We start from the raw sequence: 21,337 nt of genomic DNA, 5'->3' as shown, positions 1-21,337 counted from the left end.
TCATACATTTCATCAATTTCTTCATCATCTGCAGAGCTTGTTGGCATATAAGCTTGTACTACTGTAGTAGGCATGGGCTTCGTGTCTATCTTGGCCACAGTAATGCGTTCACTATGCTGTTTGTAGTAGCTTACCCGCACTCCTATTTTTTATTCATTATTAAACCTACTCCTTCATTACCCCTATTTGATTTTGTATTTATAACCCTGTATTCACCTGACCAAAAGTTTTGTTCCTTCTGCCACCGAACTTCACTAATTCCCACTATATCTAACTTTAACCTATCCATTTCCCTTTTTAAATTTTCTAACCTACCTGCCCGATTAAGGGATCTGACATTCCACGGTTTGACCCGTAGAACGCCAGTTTTCTTTCTCCTGATAACGACATCCTCTTGAGTAGTCCCCGCCCGGAAATCCGAATGTGGGACTATTTTACCTCCGGAATATTTTACCCAAGAGGACGCCATCATCATTTAATCATACAGTAAAGCTGCATGCCTTCGGGAAAAATTACGGCTGTAGTTTCCTTTGGAGATATAATCCATATAAGTAGTTTGGAGATATAATCCATTTAAACTACTTATATATTTGTTACGCCATGTCATAGAGAGTAGAGTTGTACAACTACTGTAGTCTACCGCAGACTTTCGTAAGTAAGCGTAGACTATGCTAGTTATCCTAGAAGCCTCAGTCAGTTAGGATCGTAACCCGTTACCTGTAGGTTAGATGTGTCGCATGCCTTTACCTCATTTCGATCCCTTTGTTTGTGTATGCGTCAGTGCCTCACTAGATGCTCCCCCGGAACCGGTAGCGATGAACCGTCTAGAAAAACTGACTGAGAGTATATAAAGGCCCGAGTTACCTGAGAAACATTGTTGTTCTACATAGTTATCATCTTATCTTTTATTTAAAATCAACAGTATTTATAGCAATTTGACTGAAACTGTGAATTTTAAGTTCAGGTTTTATTTTAAACCTGCTGATTTGTAATGTGAAACGGACAGATGTTGTAGTAAGAATAAAAAATTACAGATTCATCATATAGTGCTAGAAAACGCAATTTACATACTTAGTCGACCATATATAAGTTTCTATTATTTATGAAAGAGTTTGTCACTTATCAATAATAACAGCAAATGTTGCCTTTGATCATAATGAAGAACATTCTACTGAGTATAAAATAACAACAAAAATTATATGGATTTTTTTATGTTTGTGCATGTGCGTTAAGGTGACAAAAGTCATGGGATGCCTCGTAACATAGTGCCGGTGCAGGATGTTGTGCATGAACTGGTCTCTCGATTATGTCCCATAAATGTCGATGGGATTCACGTCAGACTATCTCGGTGGCCATTTTATTCGCTCGAATTGTCCAAAATGTTTTTCAAACGAATATCAAACAACTGACAAGTTTGGGAACGTGGAATCGTGAACGGCTGTAAATGGTCGCCATTACGGAGCCACCACCAGCTTTCACAGTACGTTGCTGACGACATGGGTCCACGGCTTCGTGGGGTGTGCTCCACAGTCGAACCCTACCATCACCTCCCACCAACAGAAATCGGGACTCAGGTGATCAGGTCATGGTTTCCCAGTCATCTAGGGCCCAACCGATAGGGTCATGAGCCCAGGAGAGGCGCTGCAGCCGGTGCCGCACTGTTACCAAAGGCACTCGCGTCGGTCGTCTGCTGCAATAGCCCATTAACGCCAAATTCCGCCGCACTGTCTTAACGGATATGTTCCTCTTACATCCCACACTGATTACGCAGTATTGCCTGATTACGCAGTATTGCTTCTCTGTTAGCACTAACAACTCTACGCAAACGTCGGTGCTGTCGGTCGTTAAGTAAAGGCCTCGTTCGTGCTGAGAGCTAAAGCCTGAAATTTGGTATTCTCGACCCAATCTTGACACTATGGATCTCGGAATACTGGATGCCCTAACGGTTTCCGAAGTGAAGAGTCCTATGCGTGTAGCTCCAACTGCAATTCCGCATTCAAAGTCTGTTAATTTCCGTTGTGCGGCCACAATCCCGTCGGAAAAATCATTTCACACGAATCACCAGCGTACAAATGATAGCTCAGCGAAAGCACTGCCTTTTTGTACCTAGTCTGCGTGATGCTACCGCCTTCCGTGTACGTTCATATCGCTATCCCATCCTTTTCGTCACGTCAGTGTAAACTGTATTTGCATCCTTTGCAGCATTTGCTTTGATTAGAAAAAAGCACAAGGGAACACGAACAACTAATTTTTATTAATCAAAAATACAATTTATATTCTATACGGATATAACATATAGAATGGACTAACACTGAACGAAGTGAGGTTCTAATTATACTGGCCAATAAAAAAAATTTAATGTTTCTTGCGCTTCATGAGTCAATTTTCATTAATTTTGGGTCGACAAAATCGAATATGACAATGAAAAATTTTCCTTAGCTCTGGTTTCTGTGATACCCACTAGGTGCAAGTATTTCGTATTAACGGGTTAAGAAAAAAGATACGCATTAATCACATATGCTAACAACAACTGAAATGTATTTGGAGTTTTTTAAATGGTAGTTACGTTTTAAGACTTCTAAATTGCTGGAAGAATACGTCACAGATGATTGGATCTGAAGAGAATCTTGTGGTGGCTGCACGAGACCGTCGTCTTTTAGCTTGCCTCTGCGACGGAGTTCCGGAGCAGCCCTACACAAAGACCAACAGTAATACGCAAGAACTGCTTCATTCCAATGGCCCTGAAATCTCTTTTCAATAACACAAAACGTCCTGATGGAATATTTCTCCATGTTCATCACTGACAACTCCACAACTAGAAGGGACAAAGTCTGGGTGGGAGTGGAGAAAAGGGATTCTAAGATATTTTTGCAGGAACACTGTCATCAACTGTGTAGTTATCACTTCTCTTCTTGTGTAAAATCCACGAGCAACTTCTTTGAAGGCTTCCCAAGCTCCATTTTCTTTCCCCTCCAAAACTTTGTCAGTTGCAACATCCTTTACAAGCTTTCGAATTTGTGGTCCAATAAAAATACCTTCCTTAACTTATACGTCACTTAATCCCAGAAATTTCTCTCTTTTGTACTTAAAGGCCCATCCTTCCTCGTTCACGCCTATGACAAAATTTTACATCAAAGCCACCTTGATATGCAGGGGTGGAAGAAGAACGTCTTTTGGGTCCACGAGAGGCTCGGAAACGACATTTTTCTAGCTACGGTTAAGATTTCTTGTAGGCCAATCTGCTTTAATATAATGTGATTTCCTATCCCTACGGTTCCACATACATGAATAGCAGCAATGTTTTGTGTACTCTAGCTGCATTCCTAAGTGTATGGAAATGACTTTTAGATCACCACATATTTCCCATTTGTCTTCATGATATTTGATTGAGTCGAAGAGGGCTATCATATTCGCGTATGTCTTCTTCGTGTGAATTGCATCACCCACAGGAATAGAAGGAAGACGGTTGCCATTGTGAAGTAACACAGGTTTCAAACTAAGCTTGGAGTCTATGAATAGCCTCCATTCAGTTGGATCACGGTTTAAATTCAAAGATTTCATCAACTCATTAATTTAGCAGCAAGCAACAAGATTGTTTTTCTTCTCCAAAAAGGGAAGCAGTTCGATGTGATTTTTCCTGTACTGTAGGACTGTGACATCAATTTCTAGAAGATTCCATAGCTGTTATCGAGTCCCAAGAATTTCTGTCTTCTCATTTGACATAACAAGATCTCCAATGAGATCACTCAATTCCGCTTGACTCATTCTGTGCGGTTAATCAGCTTTTCCCTTAAAATCAGGGTCACGGGATGTGGACGGCTTGTTTGGCTCTTCTCCTTCTTCTTGTTCTACACTGTCTTCATTTTCTACTTCAAACATACAATTTTCTGGGTGGAGTAGGAACTGGTAAAAGCCCGGAATGCGGAAGAGGTCGATTAGCAGATCGAAGATTCGGGTACAGAACTGTTCTTTTCTTCATAGGCAATCCTACCATTATAGGTGAAGTCAAGCAATATAGCAGTCATCTGTATGGTTTGTAGGCTCAAGCCGAACCATAAGCACAGCAAAAGCCATCGATCGTTTCTTATTTTTTAGCCATTCTCGAAGTGGTACTAAACATGCGTTGCGTGGCGGCTAAGGCGTGTCCTGGTTCCCTACTTTCATACCAAAATAATGCTTCAAAAAAGGCTTGAGATTGCGTTTCGGTGAGAAAAATATTATTTCACTGCAAGGGTAACAAAAATTATTCACCTTAATTACACAGTTTCGTGGCATTTTTACGAATTTTACACTACAAAAGCGCTCTCAAACCAGAAATTCTGCTGTAATTACAGCAGAAACTGTATGAAAACTCACAGGCACAGCAACAGTATCTATTTTCATAACTTAAAAACAGCTTAAAAGCATTTGTGTTTTGTTATTGGAGAGATGTGCCAACTCTGAAATCGAAATTTCCTGAAAACTGAAAATCCTGACTGTAAAAATAAAATGTAACCAACGCAGGAGCTAATATGGCACATTTATGGCGACTTTGTAATTCAGCGGATGGAAATACATAATTCTGTTTTAGAGCCAGAAACATTTTCAGTGTTGACCAGTGCTATGTGCAAAACAAACAAAACCCAAAGAGAAGTCGTCGGCTCCCAGTTTCTCATTCACACTTCCATTTATGTTTCTTTCCCTCCCAAAGCCACCAATACCACCGGTAATCCTACTGTTTAGTGCGTCATTTCTATACTTTACCAAAAGTACAGTAGTTTTGGTAGAGCGCAACTGTAATTGGGAGCTGAGAGCCGGTGTTGTGCGGCAGGTGGCTGGCGAGTCGTTCACGCTGATGGACGGCGTGCTGGGCCTGGCGCTGTCTCCGCCGCAGCCGCAGCTGCACCCCCACCCCCTGGCCGGCCACGGGCAGCCCGCCTCGGGCTCGCGCCTCCTCTACTTCCAGCCCATGGCGGAGACGCGCCTCTTCTCGGTGCCGACGTCGGCGCTGCGCGGCGGCCCTCTGCGCGAGCTGGAGGAGCTGCCGGTGTCCGTCGTGGGCCACAAGTCGTCTCAGTCGGCCGTGCTGCACGTGGACCAGCGCGACGGCGCCGTCTGGATCAGCCCCGTCACAGAGGCCGCCGTCGCCTCCTGGCAGCCCGCCACCGACACCGCCAGCGTCGTCGCCTACAGGTCAGCACCACCTCGCCTCTCGCGTGTCACAGGACATAAACTTCTTTGCCACGATCGATATTAATAACCTTTATTCTCGATAACCGGTTTCGGTAATCAGTGCACCATCCTCAGATCTCGACATCAGGTTATTGCGTATCTACATCTACATCCATACTCCGCAAGCCACCTGGCGGAGTGTGGCGGAGGGTACCTTGAGTACCTCTATCGGTTCTCCCCTCTATTCCAGCCTCGTATTGTTCGTGGAAAGAAGGATTGTCGGTATGCTTCTGTGTGGGCTCTAATCTCTCTGATTTTGTCCTCGTGGCTCTTCGCGAGATATACGTAGGAGGGAGCAATATACTGCCTGACTCCTCGGTCAAGGTATGTCCTCGAAACTTCAACAAAAGCCCGTACCGAGCTACTGAGCGTCTCTCCTGCAGAGTCTTCCACTGGAGTTTATCTATCATCTCCGTAACGCTTTCGCGATTGCTAAATGATCCTGTAACGAAGCGCACTGCTCTCCGTTGGATCTTCTCTATCTGTTCTATCAACCCTATCTGGTACGGATCCCACACTGCTGAGAAATATTCAAGCAGTGGGCGAACAAGCGTAGTGTAACCTACTTCCTTTGTTTTCGGATTGAATTTCCTTAGGATTCTTCCAATGAATCTCAGTCTGGCATCTTCTTTACCAACGATCAACTTTATATGATCATTCCATTTTAAATCACATCAACAAAAGCAAAGGATAATGGAATATAGTCGAATTGGCTCCTTTTACCGACCTCCCGACTCAGCAGCATTAGTGGCAGAACAACTGAGAGAAAATTTTGAATACATTTCACATAAATTTTCTCAGCATGTTATAGTCTTAGGTGGAGATTTCAGTTTACCAGATATAGACTGGGACACTCAGATGTTTAGGACGGGTGGTAGGGAAAGAGCATCGAGTGACATTATATTGAGTGCACTATCCGAAAATTACCTCGAGCAATTAAACAGAGAACCGACTCGTGGAGATAACATCTTGGACCTACTGATAACAAACAGACCCGAGCTTTTCGACTCTGTATGTACAGAACAGGGAATCAGTGATCATAAGGCCGTTGCAGCATCCCTGAATATGGAAGTTAGTAGGAATATAAAAAAAGGGAGGAAGGTTTATCTGTTTAGCAAGAGTAATAGAAGGCAGATTTCAGACTACCTAACAGATCAAAATGAAAATTTCTGTTCCGACACTGACAATGTTGAGTGTTTATGGAAAAAGTTCAAGGCAATCGTAAAATGTGTTTTAGACAGGTACGTGCCGAGTGAACCTGTGAGGGACGGGAAAAACCCACCGTGGTACAACAGCAAAATTAGGAAACTACTGCGAAAGCAAAGAGAGCTTCACTCTAAGTTTAAACGCAGCCAAAACCTCTCAGACAAACAGAAACTAAACGATGTCAAAGTTAGCGTAAGGAGGGCTATGCGTGAAGCGTTCAGTGAATTCGAAAGTAAAATTCTATGTACCGACTTGACAGAAAATCCTAGGAAGTTCTGGTCTTACGTTAAATCAGTAAGTGGCTCGAAACAGCATATCCAGACACTCCGGGATGATGATAGCATTGAAACAGTGGGTGACACGGGTAAAGCTGATATACTAAACACCTTTTTCCAAAGCTGTTTCACAGAGGAAGACTGCACTGCATTTCCTTCTCTAAATCCTCGCACAAACGAAAAACTGGCTGACATCGAAATAAGTGTCCAAGGAATAGAAAAGCAACTGGAATCACTCAACAGAGGAAAGTCCACTGGACCTGACGGGATACCAATTCGATTCTACACAGAGTACGCGAAAGAACTGGCCCCCCTTCTAACAGCCGTGTACCGCAAGTCTCTAGAGGAACGGAAGGTTCCAAATGATTGGAAAAGAGCACAGGTAGTCCCAGTCTTCAAGAAGGGTCGTCGAGCAGATGCGCAAAACTATAGACCAATATCTCTGACGTCGATCTGTTGTAGAATTTTAGAACATGTTTTTTGCTCGAGTATCATGTCGTTTTTGGAAACCCAGAATTTACTATGTAGGAATCAACATGGATTCCGGAAACAGCGATCGTGTGAGACCCAACTCGCTTTATTTGTTCATGAGACTCAGAAAATATTAGATACAGGCTCCCAGGTAGATGCTATTTTCCTTGACTTCCAGAAGGCGTTCGAACAGTTCCACACTGTCGCCAGATAAACAAAGTAAGAGCCTACGGAATATCAGACCAGCTGTGTGGCTGGATTGAAGAGTTTTTAGCAAACGGAACTCAGCATGTTGTTATTAATGGAGAGACGTCTACAGACGTTAAAGTAACCTCTGGCGTGCCACAGGGGAGTGTTATGGGACCATTGCTTTTCACAATATATATAAATGACCTAACAGATAGTGTCGGAAGTCCCATGCGGCTTTTCGCGGATGATGCTGTAGTATACAGAGAAGTTGCAGCATTAGAAAATTGTAGCGAAATGCAGGAAGATCTGCAGCGGATAGGCACTTGGTGCAGGGAGTGGCAACTGACCCTTAACATAGACAAATGTAATGTATTGCGAATACATAGAAAGAAGGATCCTTTATTGTATGATTATATGATAGCGGAACAAACACTGGTAGCAGTTACTTCTGTAAAATATCTGGGAGTATGCGTGCGGAACGATTTGAAGTGGAATGATCATATAAAATTAATTGTTGGTAAGGCGGGTACCAGGTTGAGATTCATTGGGAGAGTGCTTAGAAAATGTAGTCCATCAACAAAGGAGGTGGCTTACAAAACACCCGTTCGACCTATACTTGAGTATTGCTCGTCAGTGTGGGATCCGTACCAGATTGGGTTGACGGAGGAGATAGAGAAGATCCAAGGAAGAGCGGCGCGTTTCGTCACAGGGTTATTTGGTAACCGTGATAGCGTTACGGAGATGTTTAGCAAACTCAAGTGGCAGACTCTGCAAGAGAGGCGCTCTGCATCGCGGTGTAGCTTGCTTGCTAGGTTTCGAGAGGGTGCGTTTCTGGATGAGGTATCGAATATATTGCTTCCCCCTACTTATACCTCCCGAGGAGATCACGAATGTAAAATTAGAGAGATTAGAGCGCGCACGGAGGCTTTCAGACAGTCGTTCTTCCCGCGAACCATACGCGACTGCAACAGGAAAGGGAGGTAATGACAGTGGCACGTAAAGTGCCCTCCGCCACACACCGTTGGGTGGCTTGCGGAGTATAAATGTAGATGTAGAATTAAATCAGGTGACACTGAGAGAATCACATTAGGAAATGAGGCAATTAAAGCACTAGATGAGTTTTGCTATTTGGAAAGCAAAATAACTGATGATTGTGGAAGTAGAGAGGCTAGCAAATACCAAGAAAAGCGTTTCTGAAGAAGAGAATTTTGTTAACATCTTGTATACATTTAAGTCTCAGGAAATATTTCCTAAAAGTATTTGGATGTGAAACATGGACGATAAATAGTTTAGACAAGAAGAGAATAGAAGCTTTAGAAGTGTGGTGCTACAGAAGAATGCTGAAGAGTAGTTGAGTAGGAAACTAACTAATGATGAGATATTCAATAGAATCAGGAAGAAGAGTAATTTGTGGCACAACTTGACTAGAAGAAGGGATCGGTTAGTGGGACACGTCCTACGGCATCAATGGATCACCATTTTAGTGATGGTGGGAAGCGTGGAGGGTGAAAATCGTAGAGGGAGGCCAATACTTGAATACAGTAAGCAGATTCAGAAGGATGTAGGTTGCAGTAGTTATTGGGAGATGAAGACACTTGCACAGTATAGAGTAGCATGGAGAGCTGCATGAAACCAGTCTCTGGACTGAAGACCACAACAACAAAAACAACAACAACAGCAATTCTGACATGCCTCTGCATCAGTCTTATAATTTGCTACGTATACGCCAGTTTACGAGTTCTCGTACGGCTATTCTGAGAAATATACAAAACCTGACTCTCGAGATCTGAGGATAGGAACATTGATTATCGAAACCTATTATCGAGATAAAAGTTATTATCTTGGCAAAGAAGTTCATCTTCTATAATCTGTTATTACAGATCGCCACTAGCGGCTCAAAATGAGTAAACTGAAACATGATCAATAGCATGACAGATTAGGAGGGGGGGGGGGGGGCACTGAGATAAATACATATTATGACCACTGCTTACCACCAAACTAAGTGCCACGTGACGCCGTTGCTGGCACGAGATGCATGAGAGAACTGCAGGATGGTTATAATTAAACTTACCGTGAAATTAATACCCCTAGCTCCATACAAGCGTTGATATACGTCAACGGGGAGAGTTGAAAATGTGTATTCCGAACGGGACTTGAACTCGTGATCTCCTGCTTATATGGTAGACGCTCTATCCATCTGAGCCACTAAGGACACACAGGATAGTACGCCTGCAGGGACTTATGTCTGGCGCGCCTCCCGTGGAGACCCACAGTCCCAACTTACTGTCCCGCACTATAGTCATAGTGCCCCTGCCCATTATACTCATTACTCGCGGCTTTTTGCCGATTCCCGTAAGGGTTCGAGCACTGCTTGTGCATCCGCACAGAAGAAGATGGTCAAATGGCCGGCGAGCCTTAACTACGAAGATGGTATGTGTTCTTGCGAACATGTCTCAGCAGGAGATCCATGGTTCGTGTCCGTCCGTATATCAACGCCTATATGCAGCTAGGGGTATTCATTTCATTGTAATTTCATTTTAAAGAGCTGCATGGTCACCGATGGTTTCGGACATGTCCGAAAGATCAGATACCATCTTCATATATATATATATATATGTAAAAACTGACAGTGTTACGAGTGCTGCTGTGCAGACTGTATACATCGCAGTACGCTGAAACACCGTAGGTATGTTACTTCATTGCTCCGCTCGCGGATTATGCTGACAAAATAGTAGTTCCAATTTCTGCCACCAGGTGAAAATATGGCACTGTAAGAAGTCAGAGTGTGGAGTTGCGCAGGGCGAGAGGGGGAACGATCAAACACATGATAAGAGCGGTTCTGGCAGGTTTATTAGGATACGGTCATAAGTTACAACATATGGTCTGTATGAGTCTCTGTACACAGCAACGTGCTGTATCTGAAGCATGGCATGGTCGACACTAGCTCGCAACAAAGCCAGTGTAATTAGAGCGATTCGTCGACGTACGGTATCCTTCAGATATCCCCACAACCAGAAGTCACGTGGATTTAGTTCGGTCGGTCAGGATGGCCACACATCTTTAAATTGCCTAGAGATGATGATCGTTAACAAAGATATCTCAAAGTATATCATCCACCAGGCAAGCGACATGTCGTTACGTCCCGTCTGCCATCATAATAGTGGTTGCATTCTTGCAAGGCTTGAATCACACGTTACACTAGGCGGTTCTTGTAACATACAGCTGTCATCGCCTCGAAGGAAAACGTACCGAGAATGAAGGATTGAAACCACACCACAAGGACAAATAAACAGAGTGCTGTGGATGTTCCTGCACAACATGCTGCATAGCAGAATCCCATATGCGTCAGTTCTGTGCATTCACGAGACTGTGCAGAGTAAAATGTGCCTCGTCCATCCAAAGAATATTCTGCGGCCACAAGTCATCCTTTTCCATGCGTACCAGATAACGAACGGCAAAGTCATGGCTCTGAAGCCCGTCTTGGGACTTCATTTGGTGCAAATTTAGAGTCTTATAGAGATATCAGTGTAAAATAGGCCGCATAAGATTTTGCAATACTGATTTCCACGACACAGCCAGACCATTGGCTGCAGGATTTGAGACAAGTGCTTCCCGGTCGGCTATAGCTACAACTTCACTAACAACTTCCTTGGGAATGCGCCGCCTCCCCCCCCCCCCCCCCCCCCCCCCGCCACCTTCTCTTCTGCAGAACCTATTTCACCAGTTTCTTCACATTTCTTGATCACATTTCTTAGCCCATTTTACTGACATGGCAGCTCTTCGCAGCTGTTTCTGTCATCGATATTCCTGCAATGCAGCGCTAATGTCGCTGCCGTCCTGATAAAAAAAACTTTACCAGCAGTGTACGCTCTTTCTTTTCAGCAGCCATTGCGTTTTCTACGGAAAACTTCAACCTTCTTAACTCTTTACACCAGCAGTCGCTTCACAAAAGAAATCAACACAAGCTGCCAGGCGTCAAATCAGGAACTCATTTAACGTTCTAACTGCTTACAGTGCCATATTTTTCACTTCGTGACAGAAAGTGGAACTATTATTTTTGTCAGCATACTCGGCGAGCGCACCGCTTAGAGAACGTACTTGCGATGTTACAGCATCCTGCGACTCACATGGCCCGCACTACAGCACCCTAAACATTTAATTATAAATACACGGTATATAGAGTGAATCGCCTAAAACTTGCACCGCAGATATTGCTGTGCAGTTTTCACAGGATGAATTGGTAGTCAGGGGCTTGTACTCTTAGCCTATGTACGAATTGTAATAACACTTAGAAAGAGTATTATTTGCTCAAACTTACCCTAATTTAAACGGAACTATGCCTGTTGACATTAACGAGCTAAAAGTATGGTAAGTTAGAATGAGAGTGGTGTTTGTTGCAGCATACTAGTGCGACTCTTTTAGGAGGCTAAACTCATACATTCCTGGTTTGATGAACATTCAGACACGCTATCGCACGTGGACTGTTCAGCTAAATTACTCGACTTTACTTCCATTGAAAATATCTGTACTAACTACATCTACACCAATACTTCACAATTCACAGTTAAGTGCCTGGCAGAGGAGCCAACATAATATTTTCGCATTCAGACCGTTTCTCACAGAAATTTTGTGAAAGATCTAACTGCAACCAAATACGCACTTTTTTTAATGATTGCCACTGCAACTCGCGTCTCATATCTGGGACACTCTCTCCCCTATTTCACTACGAAAAGAGCTGCCCTTCTTTGAACTTTTTCGATATCCTGCATTAATACTATCAGACAGGGATCCCATATCTCACTGCAGTAATGTTGGCAGCGTCTTCAGTGCATCTGTTGCATATTGTAGGTGTACTCCCGATAAATCACACTCTTTCGATCGCTTACCGCACAACGTGTGACGGTTGCAAATTAAGTTAATCGAAACTGCAATCCATATGTATCTAGCTGAAATAAAAGTCTTTAGATTTGCAGTGATTTATCCCGAAACCGAAATTTAGCGGATCCCTTTAAATACTCCTGTGGATGACCTCACAATTTTCATTATTTACATTCCATTGCCACTTCTCCCACCTTACAGATACCTTCTCCAAATCATTTTGTGATTGGTTTTGGTGTTCTGATGACTTCACTAGACGGCAAATAACAGCATCATCTGCAAACAGTCTCAGAAGGCTGATCAAATTGTCTCCTACATCACCTTCATGCATTAGGAAAAGCTAAGCGCCTGTAACATTTTCCTGGGGAGCGCCAGCTATTAATTTGGTTTTACTGTATGACTTTCCGTCAGTTACTACGAGCTGTGGCCTCTCTGACAGCACAACTATGACAATACTATATAGGCGCACAATTTCATTATAAGCCGCTTATGAGGAACGGTATCAAGAACCTTCTGGAAATCTAGAAGTGTGGAATCAGTGTGAGATCTCCTATTGATACACTCAATGATACTGTAGGTGAATAACAACGGTGTAACACAGGAATCAACATCCTTGAAATGTGTTTGATCTACAGGATATACACTATTGGTCATTAAAATTGTTACACCACGAAGATGCCGTGCAACAGACGCGAAATTTGACCGACAGAAAGAAGATGATGTGATATGCAAATGATTAGCTTTTCAGAGCATTCACAAAAGGTTGGCGCCGGTGGCGACACCTACAACGTGCTGACATGAGGAAAGTTGCCAACCGATTTCTCATACACAAACAGCATTTGGCCGGCGTTGCCTGGTGAAACGTTGTTGTGATGCCTCGTGTAAGGAGGATAAATGCATACCATCACATTTCCGACTTTGATAAAGGTCGGATTGTAGCCTATCGTAATTGCGGTTTATCGTATCGCGAGATTACTGCTCGCGTTGGTCGAGATCCAATGACTGTTAGCAGAATATGGAATCGGTGGGTTCAGGAGGGTAATACGGAACGCCGTGCTGGATCCCAACGGCCTCGTATCACTAGCAGTCGGGATGACAGGCTTCTTATCCGCATGGCTATAACGGATCGTGCAGCCACGTGTCGATACCTGAGTCAACAGATGGGGACGTTTGCAAGGCAACAACCATCTGCACGAACAGGTCTACGACGTTCGCAGCTGCATGGACTATCAGCTCGGAGACCAAGGCTGCGGTTACCCTTGACGCTGCATCACAGACAGGAGCGCCTGCGATGGGGTACTAGACGACGAACCTGAGAGCACGAATGGCAAAACGTCATTTTTCGGATCAATCCAGGTTCTGTTTACAGCATCATGATGGTCGCATCCGTGTTTGGTGACATCGCGGCGAGCGCACATTGGAAGCGTGTATTCGTCATCGCCATACTGGCGTATCACCCAGGGTGATGGTATGGGGTGTCACTGGTTACACGTCTCGGTCACCTCTTGTTCGCATTGACAGCACTTTGAACAGTGGACGTTACATTTCAGATGTGTTACGACCCGTGGCTCTACCCTTCATTCGATTCCTGCGAAACCGTACATTTCAGAAGGATAATGCACGACCGCATGTTGCAGGTCCTGTAAGGGCCTTTCTGGGTACAGAAAATGTTCGACTGCTGCCCTGGCCAGTACATTCTCCAGGTCTCTTACCAACTGAAAACGTCTGGTCAATGGTGGCCGAGCAACTGGCTCGTAACAATACGCCAGTAACTACTCTTGGTGAACTGTGGTATCGTGTTGAAGCTGCATGGGCAGCGATACCTGTACACGCCATCCAAGCTCTGTTTGACTCAATGCCCAGGCGTATCGAGGCCGTTATTACGGCCAGAGGTGGTTGTTCTGGGTACTGATTTCTCAGGATCTATGCACCTAAACTGCGTGAAAATGAAATCACATGTCAGTTCTAGTATAATATCTTTGTCCAGTGAATACCCGTTTATCATCTTCATTTCTTCTTGGTGTAGCAATTTTAATGGCCAGTAGTGTAATTATCTAAAACTATCTTCGGCTATGTATGGAGTTTTCTCCTCTAGAAACGAAGCGATTACCAAAGCCAGGGGCTGTTTTCTACGGTCTTCCCGGCGACTACTCTTTTGTACGGTGTGTTTATTTTTTGGAGGCAACTTTGTGTAGAGTCTTTGTATGCAGTGGTGTGCACGGTCAGAGTGCTGAGGGCGCGCTGCTGTCGCTGTTGCAGCCCTGACCTGATCCAGTTCTCGTCGGAGCTGATCCTGGCGCCGCGCGACGACTACAACGTGTGGATGCTGTCTTCGCGTTTCCAGAAGTTCTTCCGGCGCACCTACAACCCGCACGAGATCAACATGCGCATCCTGCGCATCCGCCTCGCGCCCACCGTCGGGCCCTACTTCGGCCCCGGACTCCTCAACAACACCCTCGTCTTCGACGGCTTCTAGAGCGCCCGCCACCGGACCACTCGCAGAGGTCACCTGTTGCTCGGACGGTTGCGTCGTTCTCCACTCCAGCCTCGTCTCGTTACTGTTTTCGAAAACTTTTGGCTTTTCATCTCTCCTCCCGCAAAATTTGTCTGAGAAGTATCACGAACAAACTGGAAAATTACCTATGTTCTTATTTACTCATTTACTCAATTCAGCTGTAACGGAATATTTGTACTGCAGCAATATTATCATATAATCATGTTCCTACGAGCGTCAGTCAGCTGCAAATGCAGAACTTTTCAGTTGTCTGTCGACCAGCAAAATGAAAGTCCCCTATTAAATAGATGTCGTATTACTCTCTGAGCTTCTTCCTGACATTACTTGACTTCATTGCAGTTTTCAGATGGTTGATGACTGGTCATAACAGCTTATGTACACAATATTTTTTTATCACATTAAACTTAAATCTTACTGAATAATACACACAGACCAGTAAGTTTTCTCCCACCATAGGAACAGCAGCTGAGGTTCACATTCAAAATGATTGTGAAATTATGAGATATTTCGACTAAATGAAATCTGTATTTCAGATTCTGTTTCTAGACCAACTTTTACATAATTCGAGCTATGGCCACAGTTTGTCACTTTTTTCTTCCCTCCCTTCTCAGACACTGAAGAGACAAATGTCAATATCAAGTTTAAACGACAATAGCTATCATATAACTTTACCTAACCATGTACGGTTTGCTAGTGTATAATAACGTTTATGTGCAATATACAATTCTGTACAGCAAAATCGGATTCTGTAGCTACGAATTTGATGGTAAAATCGCTTGAATTAGAGCTCTAAAACTAGCCGTAATGATTAACGGCATCGGACCGTATTCCTTCGAATTTTCTTTATATGCACAAATCAACAAGTGCTTCTTACTTGTATAAACAGTTACGAATCCCTGTGCTCACATTAAATGAAACACGCAACTTCCTGTTTAAGCTAAACCAACGAATCTCTCACGGTATCTCTTTCTTCCAGAAGTTCAGACTTAGATATTACTTACTTGAGACTTCATTGCAGTGTCTAAAATGTTACAATCCCCTACACTTCGTCATCTAGAGATAATTATATCCAAGAACGCAAAATAAAAATAATAATGGAAAAGTATCTTTAACAGAATGTAGCAGTTGTTCGTCGATGTCTACAGCTTTTTACTGGTCATTTCTGCAGTGGCCCAATGCATTTTTTTACCGTCAGTTTATTCTTTTTCAGAACACTGCTGACCGATTCGGAGAGCAACTTGTGAATTAATCATCATTAACTGTCATGATTCTAGCGACGTTTCAACCCATAATGTTGGCACCATCTTTCTAAAGTGGCAGAAAAGCATATTAATATTAAAGATTTCGTTCGATGTTTTCATTCTTCACTTTTATTTCCTGTGCCAAAGAGATCCGTGTATTTTTATGATAGGCTTACCATATAGGCCTTAGCACACGTCAAAAGAATAGAATGTACGTTTGTAAAGCGTTATTGTTGTTTAATTATTGAAAGTGGAAAAACTATTCTATTTTAAATAAACTTACCTCAGTCACTTGTTTTGCTGCCATGCGCCAATACATTTAACTTGAAGTGAACAGTAGTACGTTACATATGTACTACAGTAATAGCTAATACACAAACGGAAAATCTCCCCTGAGTTTGCATCCAAACAGACCACCGTCCATGTAAAGGACTTAATGATGTTGTTAATATGTTTGTTATTTATTTTTGTACATACTCAACAGAATTTTGTAATTACCATCTTTTTGTAACTTTTTGCACTCTCATGTTCTTGTTTCTGCGGTTACACGAAATAGTTTTTAAAATAAATTTTATTTTGGAAGTATCGTTGTTAAATTGTAAACGCAATGTTCCTTGCTTTCCCTTGTCTTCCATAAGGATATAACTTTACAGTTTTATGGCTTTATTATTAATGAAAAATCGTGATAAATTAATGCAAAATCCAATTATATTTTAAACAATAAACTGTAAAATAAAAATTTTAATAAATTTACTTTGTTTAATCAAAATTGTAATTCATGTCATGAAATTGGTCTCTCTAGTCAAAACTGTTGTAGCTCTCAATCGCAGTAAACAAGAAAAAATACAAAGAGGAAAAAATATGCGAATTATACACGTAGTGAAAAACTGTTATTGTTAAAAGCTAGTAGCAAAATTAGTGCCACTGTCATTTAAGCTGTAAAGGGTTAATTTTCTAGATGCAAATCAAACGAAAATCTTACGAGTTATACTTTTACAAAGTAACTATCATGAAATTATTCTTGAAATAAATATACATAAACGTCAAAGAGCTGAGGAAGATACCGAAAATTGCACTAGATATTTTTCGCTGTTTTATCACATAAGTCATTCAGCGTTATCTAACCTCAGTATCAAAATAACGCAATACACGTGATAATAAATCTTCAGCAAAGAGTCACATTCGGTTAAAAATCGACTAAGGAGGCTACACACACACTTTGAAAAAGTATTCACGCTGATGGGGAGATGTCTCAGTGTTGAAAAACGTGGAGCTCACCTATGCTGCCGTTTTAATGCTCTGGTGCTCGTCGGTTTGCAAGGATGAACTGTTAGCCACGCCCAGCTTTCACTGTAGTGACCACCTGCGCTGATCACATTTCACTTTCACCGATCTATGTGCACCATCCTTAAACCAGTAAACATTTTTTCCTCGAACAGTGTGACCGTATTATCCACATTTCAGCCAATTTCACGTTCTCCTTCAAATAGAGTGTATTCGTAGCAATTTTGCATTAAAAGGTCAGTCCCGTTCAAGCTTGAAAGACTAAGGTGGTGGAAATGTCATCATTTAGACAAATATAAGCAGCAACAAATCAAGTCTTACTGAATATCATGCCTGGCAATCAGTGTATACTTCTGAAAAGACGTGTTGCAAACACCAAGAGCTGCATTTTATTACATATTTGGTCACCTGACGATGATCCTTTTAGGAAAGGGGGCGATGTCTGCAATACATCAAATTGAATATAGATATTCAGTTACTAATCATTGCAACGTGTAATAACAAAGCAAAAGATCACTTTTATACAGTAAATGTACTTATCTACTTAAGGAGTAGTTTTGACAGACTACCAACAGTTGTTGCTGCATCACGGGAAAAGGCAGCTATTTTAGTGCATAGGCGACTTGCACAGCGTTGCAGTCCTAATTTGTGATAACGTTTTTGAGTAGTGAAGCTGTTAAACCTGTGAAAATTCACCGTAGGATTAAAGCACTGAACGGTGATTCGTGTGTGTCCCTGGAGTAAGTTCAAGAATGGTGCGAATAATTTACACGTAGACAAAGACATGGGATTCCTCCTAATATCGTGTCCTTTTGATCCTGCTTATGCCCAGCATAGGGCAACAACCCGACGTGACATGGGACTCATATCTACTTTCTTTTAGGATGCAAAAGGGGTTATTCTGGAGGATTACATCGAAATGGGATTATGAGTGACCAATAACTCATATACAAATATGATACTAAATCATATTCTCCCTGCAGTCAGGGTAAACGACGAGGTCTTCTGTCTGCAGATGTTTCGCTGCAACCGTCCCACCGTATCAACAATACAGGCTATGGAATTTGAGTGTCTCGAACTCCTACTTTACTCACATAACTCCGAATCCATTGTTCGGACGACTCAAGGAAGCGTTGGGAGCCAAGTGTTTCAGAGGTGATGGAGAGTTGCAAACCACGGCGAACGAGTGGCTGCGGTTACAACGAAAACAATTATTTCCACGATTTACCGGTGGAGTTCCGAAGCGATGAAATGGTTGCATTATAAACTAAAGATACTATTAAAAAATTCTATATCTGTAATTGTCGTATTATGTCTTACGTACAACAATAAATGTTGATAGTTTTGATGTGAATCATCCTCTTACAATATTTTACGACCATGATATTAACAAACATAAATACCGCACGGCGTTTTTGGCTGTGATCTCTCCTAAGGCTTCAGCCAAATCAAATGCAATGATTTTTTAAATTCTAGCCACTAGGCAACTGTCCTACGTGAAACGTGACTGTTTAGTCTAGCTGAGTGATGAGTCCATCCTTAGTGTAATTCGTGTTTATGTTGATGACGACGAGAGAGAGAATAGAGACGTTAAACCGAGGTACCAACACGTCTACTATCGAACAGCACCAAGAGCGACGTCGTGTTTGAGGTCCCCATGCGACCAGCAAATCACTGTCAAGGGTGTCGCGTTTCCCCAGTACGTGGTACTCTGTGCAGAGGTCTGGTATTTAACCCAGGACATTGGTGCAAGGTCTGGTGACCAGAAAACTGGTGCCACTATCTCTCCTTCCCATTGAAAAGGTGGAAATCTGTCCCACCACCTGATCTCAACCAGCTGAAACGCTTCTGCCCTTTTTAAAATGCGGCATTTGTGAGTTCGCTCTGCCATCCAGTTACGAAGTCATGGATAACCGGTATCTTAATTAGTGTCCTCATATTTAGGTACCAGTACTGTAGGGTTGAGTTGTTATGCGCTACTTGGAGCTCTGTAGCAGTCTGACTGCTTCTCAAAAAACTCCACAGATCCATCCTCTGGACCGGAACGTAAGGAACGGAGTGCCGATTCCCTTCAACCGCCTATTAGTGTCCCACACATGTGAATGGGAGCAAAGTCCGCATGTTGCACCTAACTGGGTCCACCTGTACTACCAAGCTTCCCTCCTTCCCTCTCTCGCAGCTCATCTCCTTCTCTTTCCTTTCTCTGTCCATCACCTATTCTCCCCTCTCTTGGTCCATTTCCTCTTCTATGCTTTCTTTGTCCTTTTCTTCCTCCTCCTCTCGTCCATCTCCTCCTCCCTCCTTTCTTTCCCCATCTCTTCCTCCCCTGTGTCTCTTTCTATCTCTTTTCCTTTTCTCTCTCCTTCTCCCCCCTCTGTCCACTTCCCGTGCCCCCTCTCTGTTCATCCCCTCATATGCCCTATCTACGTCGATCTAATCTATGCCCCCTCTCTGTCAATTTCTTCCTCCCCTCACCCACGTTATCATTCTGACCCCAATGGGAGGCTAGTGGTCCTTACCCCACAGTATTTCGTTCCTGATTTGTAGCTAATATGTATACCCAATTTGGCTGAAATAGTTCCACGGGTTCAGGATGAATTTTTTGCATGTCAATTGCCTGTATATGCACATCTCAAATATATTTCACATATATTTAACATGTTTAAAACATATTTGTTCACATTTTTCACTTGTGTCCCTAGCGAATTTCGCCTGCAGTTTAGCTTTCAAGCAGCTCAACGCTTACGACATCGTATATTCTGAACTTGATGTTGAACAACGATATAATTTTGCAAGTACATCCAGTGGTATATGTGTTTGCCGTCTGCGAAATGCGTAGTGTATAGAGATAACAGTAAAAAAAGTAATAAATAAAAACATGACGCATTATGCAGCAGTTTTTCACACATTTCAGTGTTTGTGATGTCGTATCTTGTGACTAGGTGGCATACACTAATATATTTTTGTATGTACATTCAGCAGCATATTCGGAGTTTGTGTGCCAAACGTGTTGAGATTAGAGTTAGTAGGGAGGAAGTAATAAATGTAAACATCATGTACGATGCGGCAGTTTGTCACATCTCTCAATGTTTACGACGACGGATCTCATGAGCTGTGTGCCGCATAGTGATATAATTTTTCTGGTGCATTCAGTGGTATATGTGAGTACTTTCTGCAAAATGCGTCATGAATGCATTTAGTAGTAAGGAAGTAATAAATTAAAACGCCTTGATTCATGCGGCAGTTTTACGGCGTAAACAGCGAAAATGTAGCAGGCGATAAACTTTTTTCCCTCGACCGTTCTTTGGAGACTGTCAGTAAGAAAAGTTTCCTAAGGATTTGAAATTGTGTTTAAAATTTATTTCAAGCCACTAAGCGCTCTCATTCTCAAGTACTGGATGACTATGGCCATCGAGCGTTGTGGGTTGCACTGGTTTTTCATTCACTCCTCCACTCCTTTGATAGGTAGGTGGTTACTATCCACAGTGATGTTTCCCAGACATTAAGTGATATATGCACCAAGTTTGGTCGAATTCGGTTCTGTTGTTTTGGAGGAGATGTGAAACATACATACATCCATTTGTTGAATTGTATGGAAATACTTGGAATGCAAGTCATGTGTGTGCGTGTGTGTGATGATTGAATACCTCTTTCCTTTACTAAAATGAGTCGTATCCACTATAATTTGTAGCGTGTAGTGTATCAGGAGCTGACTAAATAGATTATATCCGGAAAAAAGATCCCTACGCATGATGAAGGAATCATGCGAATGGGACGGAAAAAGGTAGATCTACATGTACAGACAAGCAAACGATTACAATTTCAGAAAAAAAACTGGATAATTTGTTGAAGAGAAAGAACTTTACAAAGAGAGCAAGTCAGTAACGCGTTGGTTGGTCCACCTCAGGCCCTTATGGAAGCAGTTATTCGAATTGGCATTGATTGATAAAGTTAATGGATGTCCTAGTGAAGCACATAGTCCCAATTCCATCCCACTGGCGTGTTAGAAATTTACGATCTGCCTCAAATGTTGTCAATTGGCAAGAAATCCAACGACCTTAGTGGCC

General features: G+C 42.6%; 1 protein-coding gene across 1 annotated transcript in view; it reads left to right on the top strand.

Moving 5' to 3' along the window:
- LOC124776394 (protein yellow-like) overlaps positions 1–16,568 on the top strand; it is a 148,046-nt gene extending 131,478 nt beyond the window's left edge. The window contains exons 4-5 of the mRNA XM_047251367.1: positions 4,811–5,172; positions 14,490–16,568. Coding sequence (XP_047107323.1) covers positions 4,811–5,172; positions 14,490–14,706 — 579 coding nt within the window. The 3' untranslated portion in view covers positions 14,707–16,568. The remainder of the gene's footprint in view (positions 1–4,810; positions 5,173–14,489) is intronic.
- The last annotated feature ends 4,769 nt before the right edge of the window (positions 16,569–21,337 follow it).

Source organism: Schistocerca piceifrons, chromosome 2 (genome assembly GCF_021461385.2).
Source record: "Schistocerca piceifrons isolate TAMUIC-IGC-003096 chromosome 2, iqSchPice1.1, whole genome shotgun sequence".
NCBI lineage: Eukaryota > Metazoa > Arthropoda > Insecta > Orthoptera > Acrididae > Schistocerca > Schistocerca piceifrons.
The sequence above is the reverse complement of the archived record's forward strand: the minus strand, read 5'-3'. Positions and strand labels throughout refer to the sequence as shown.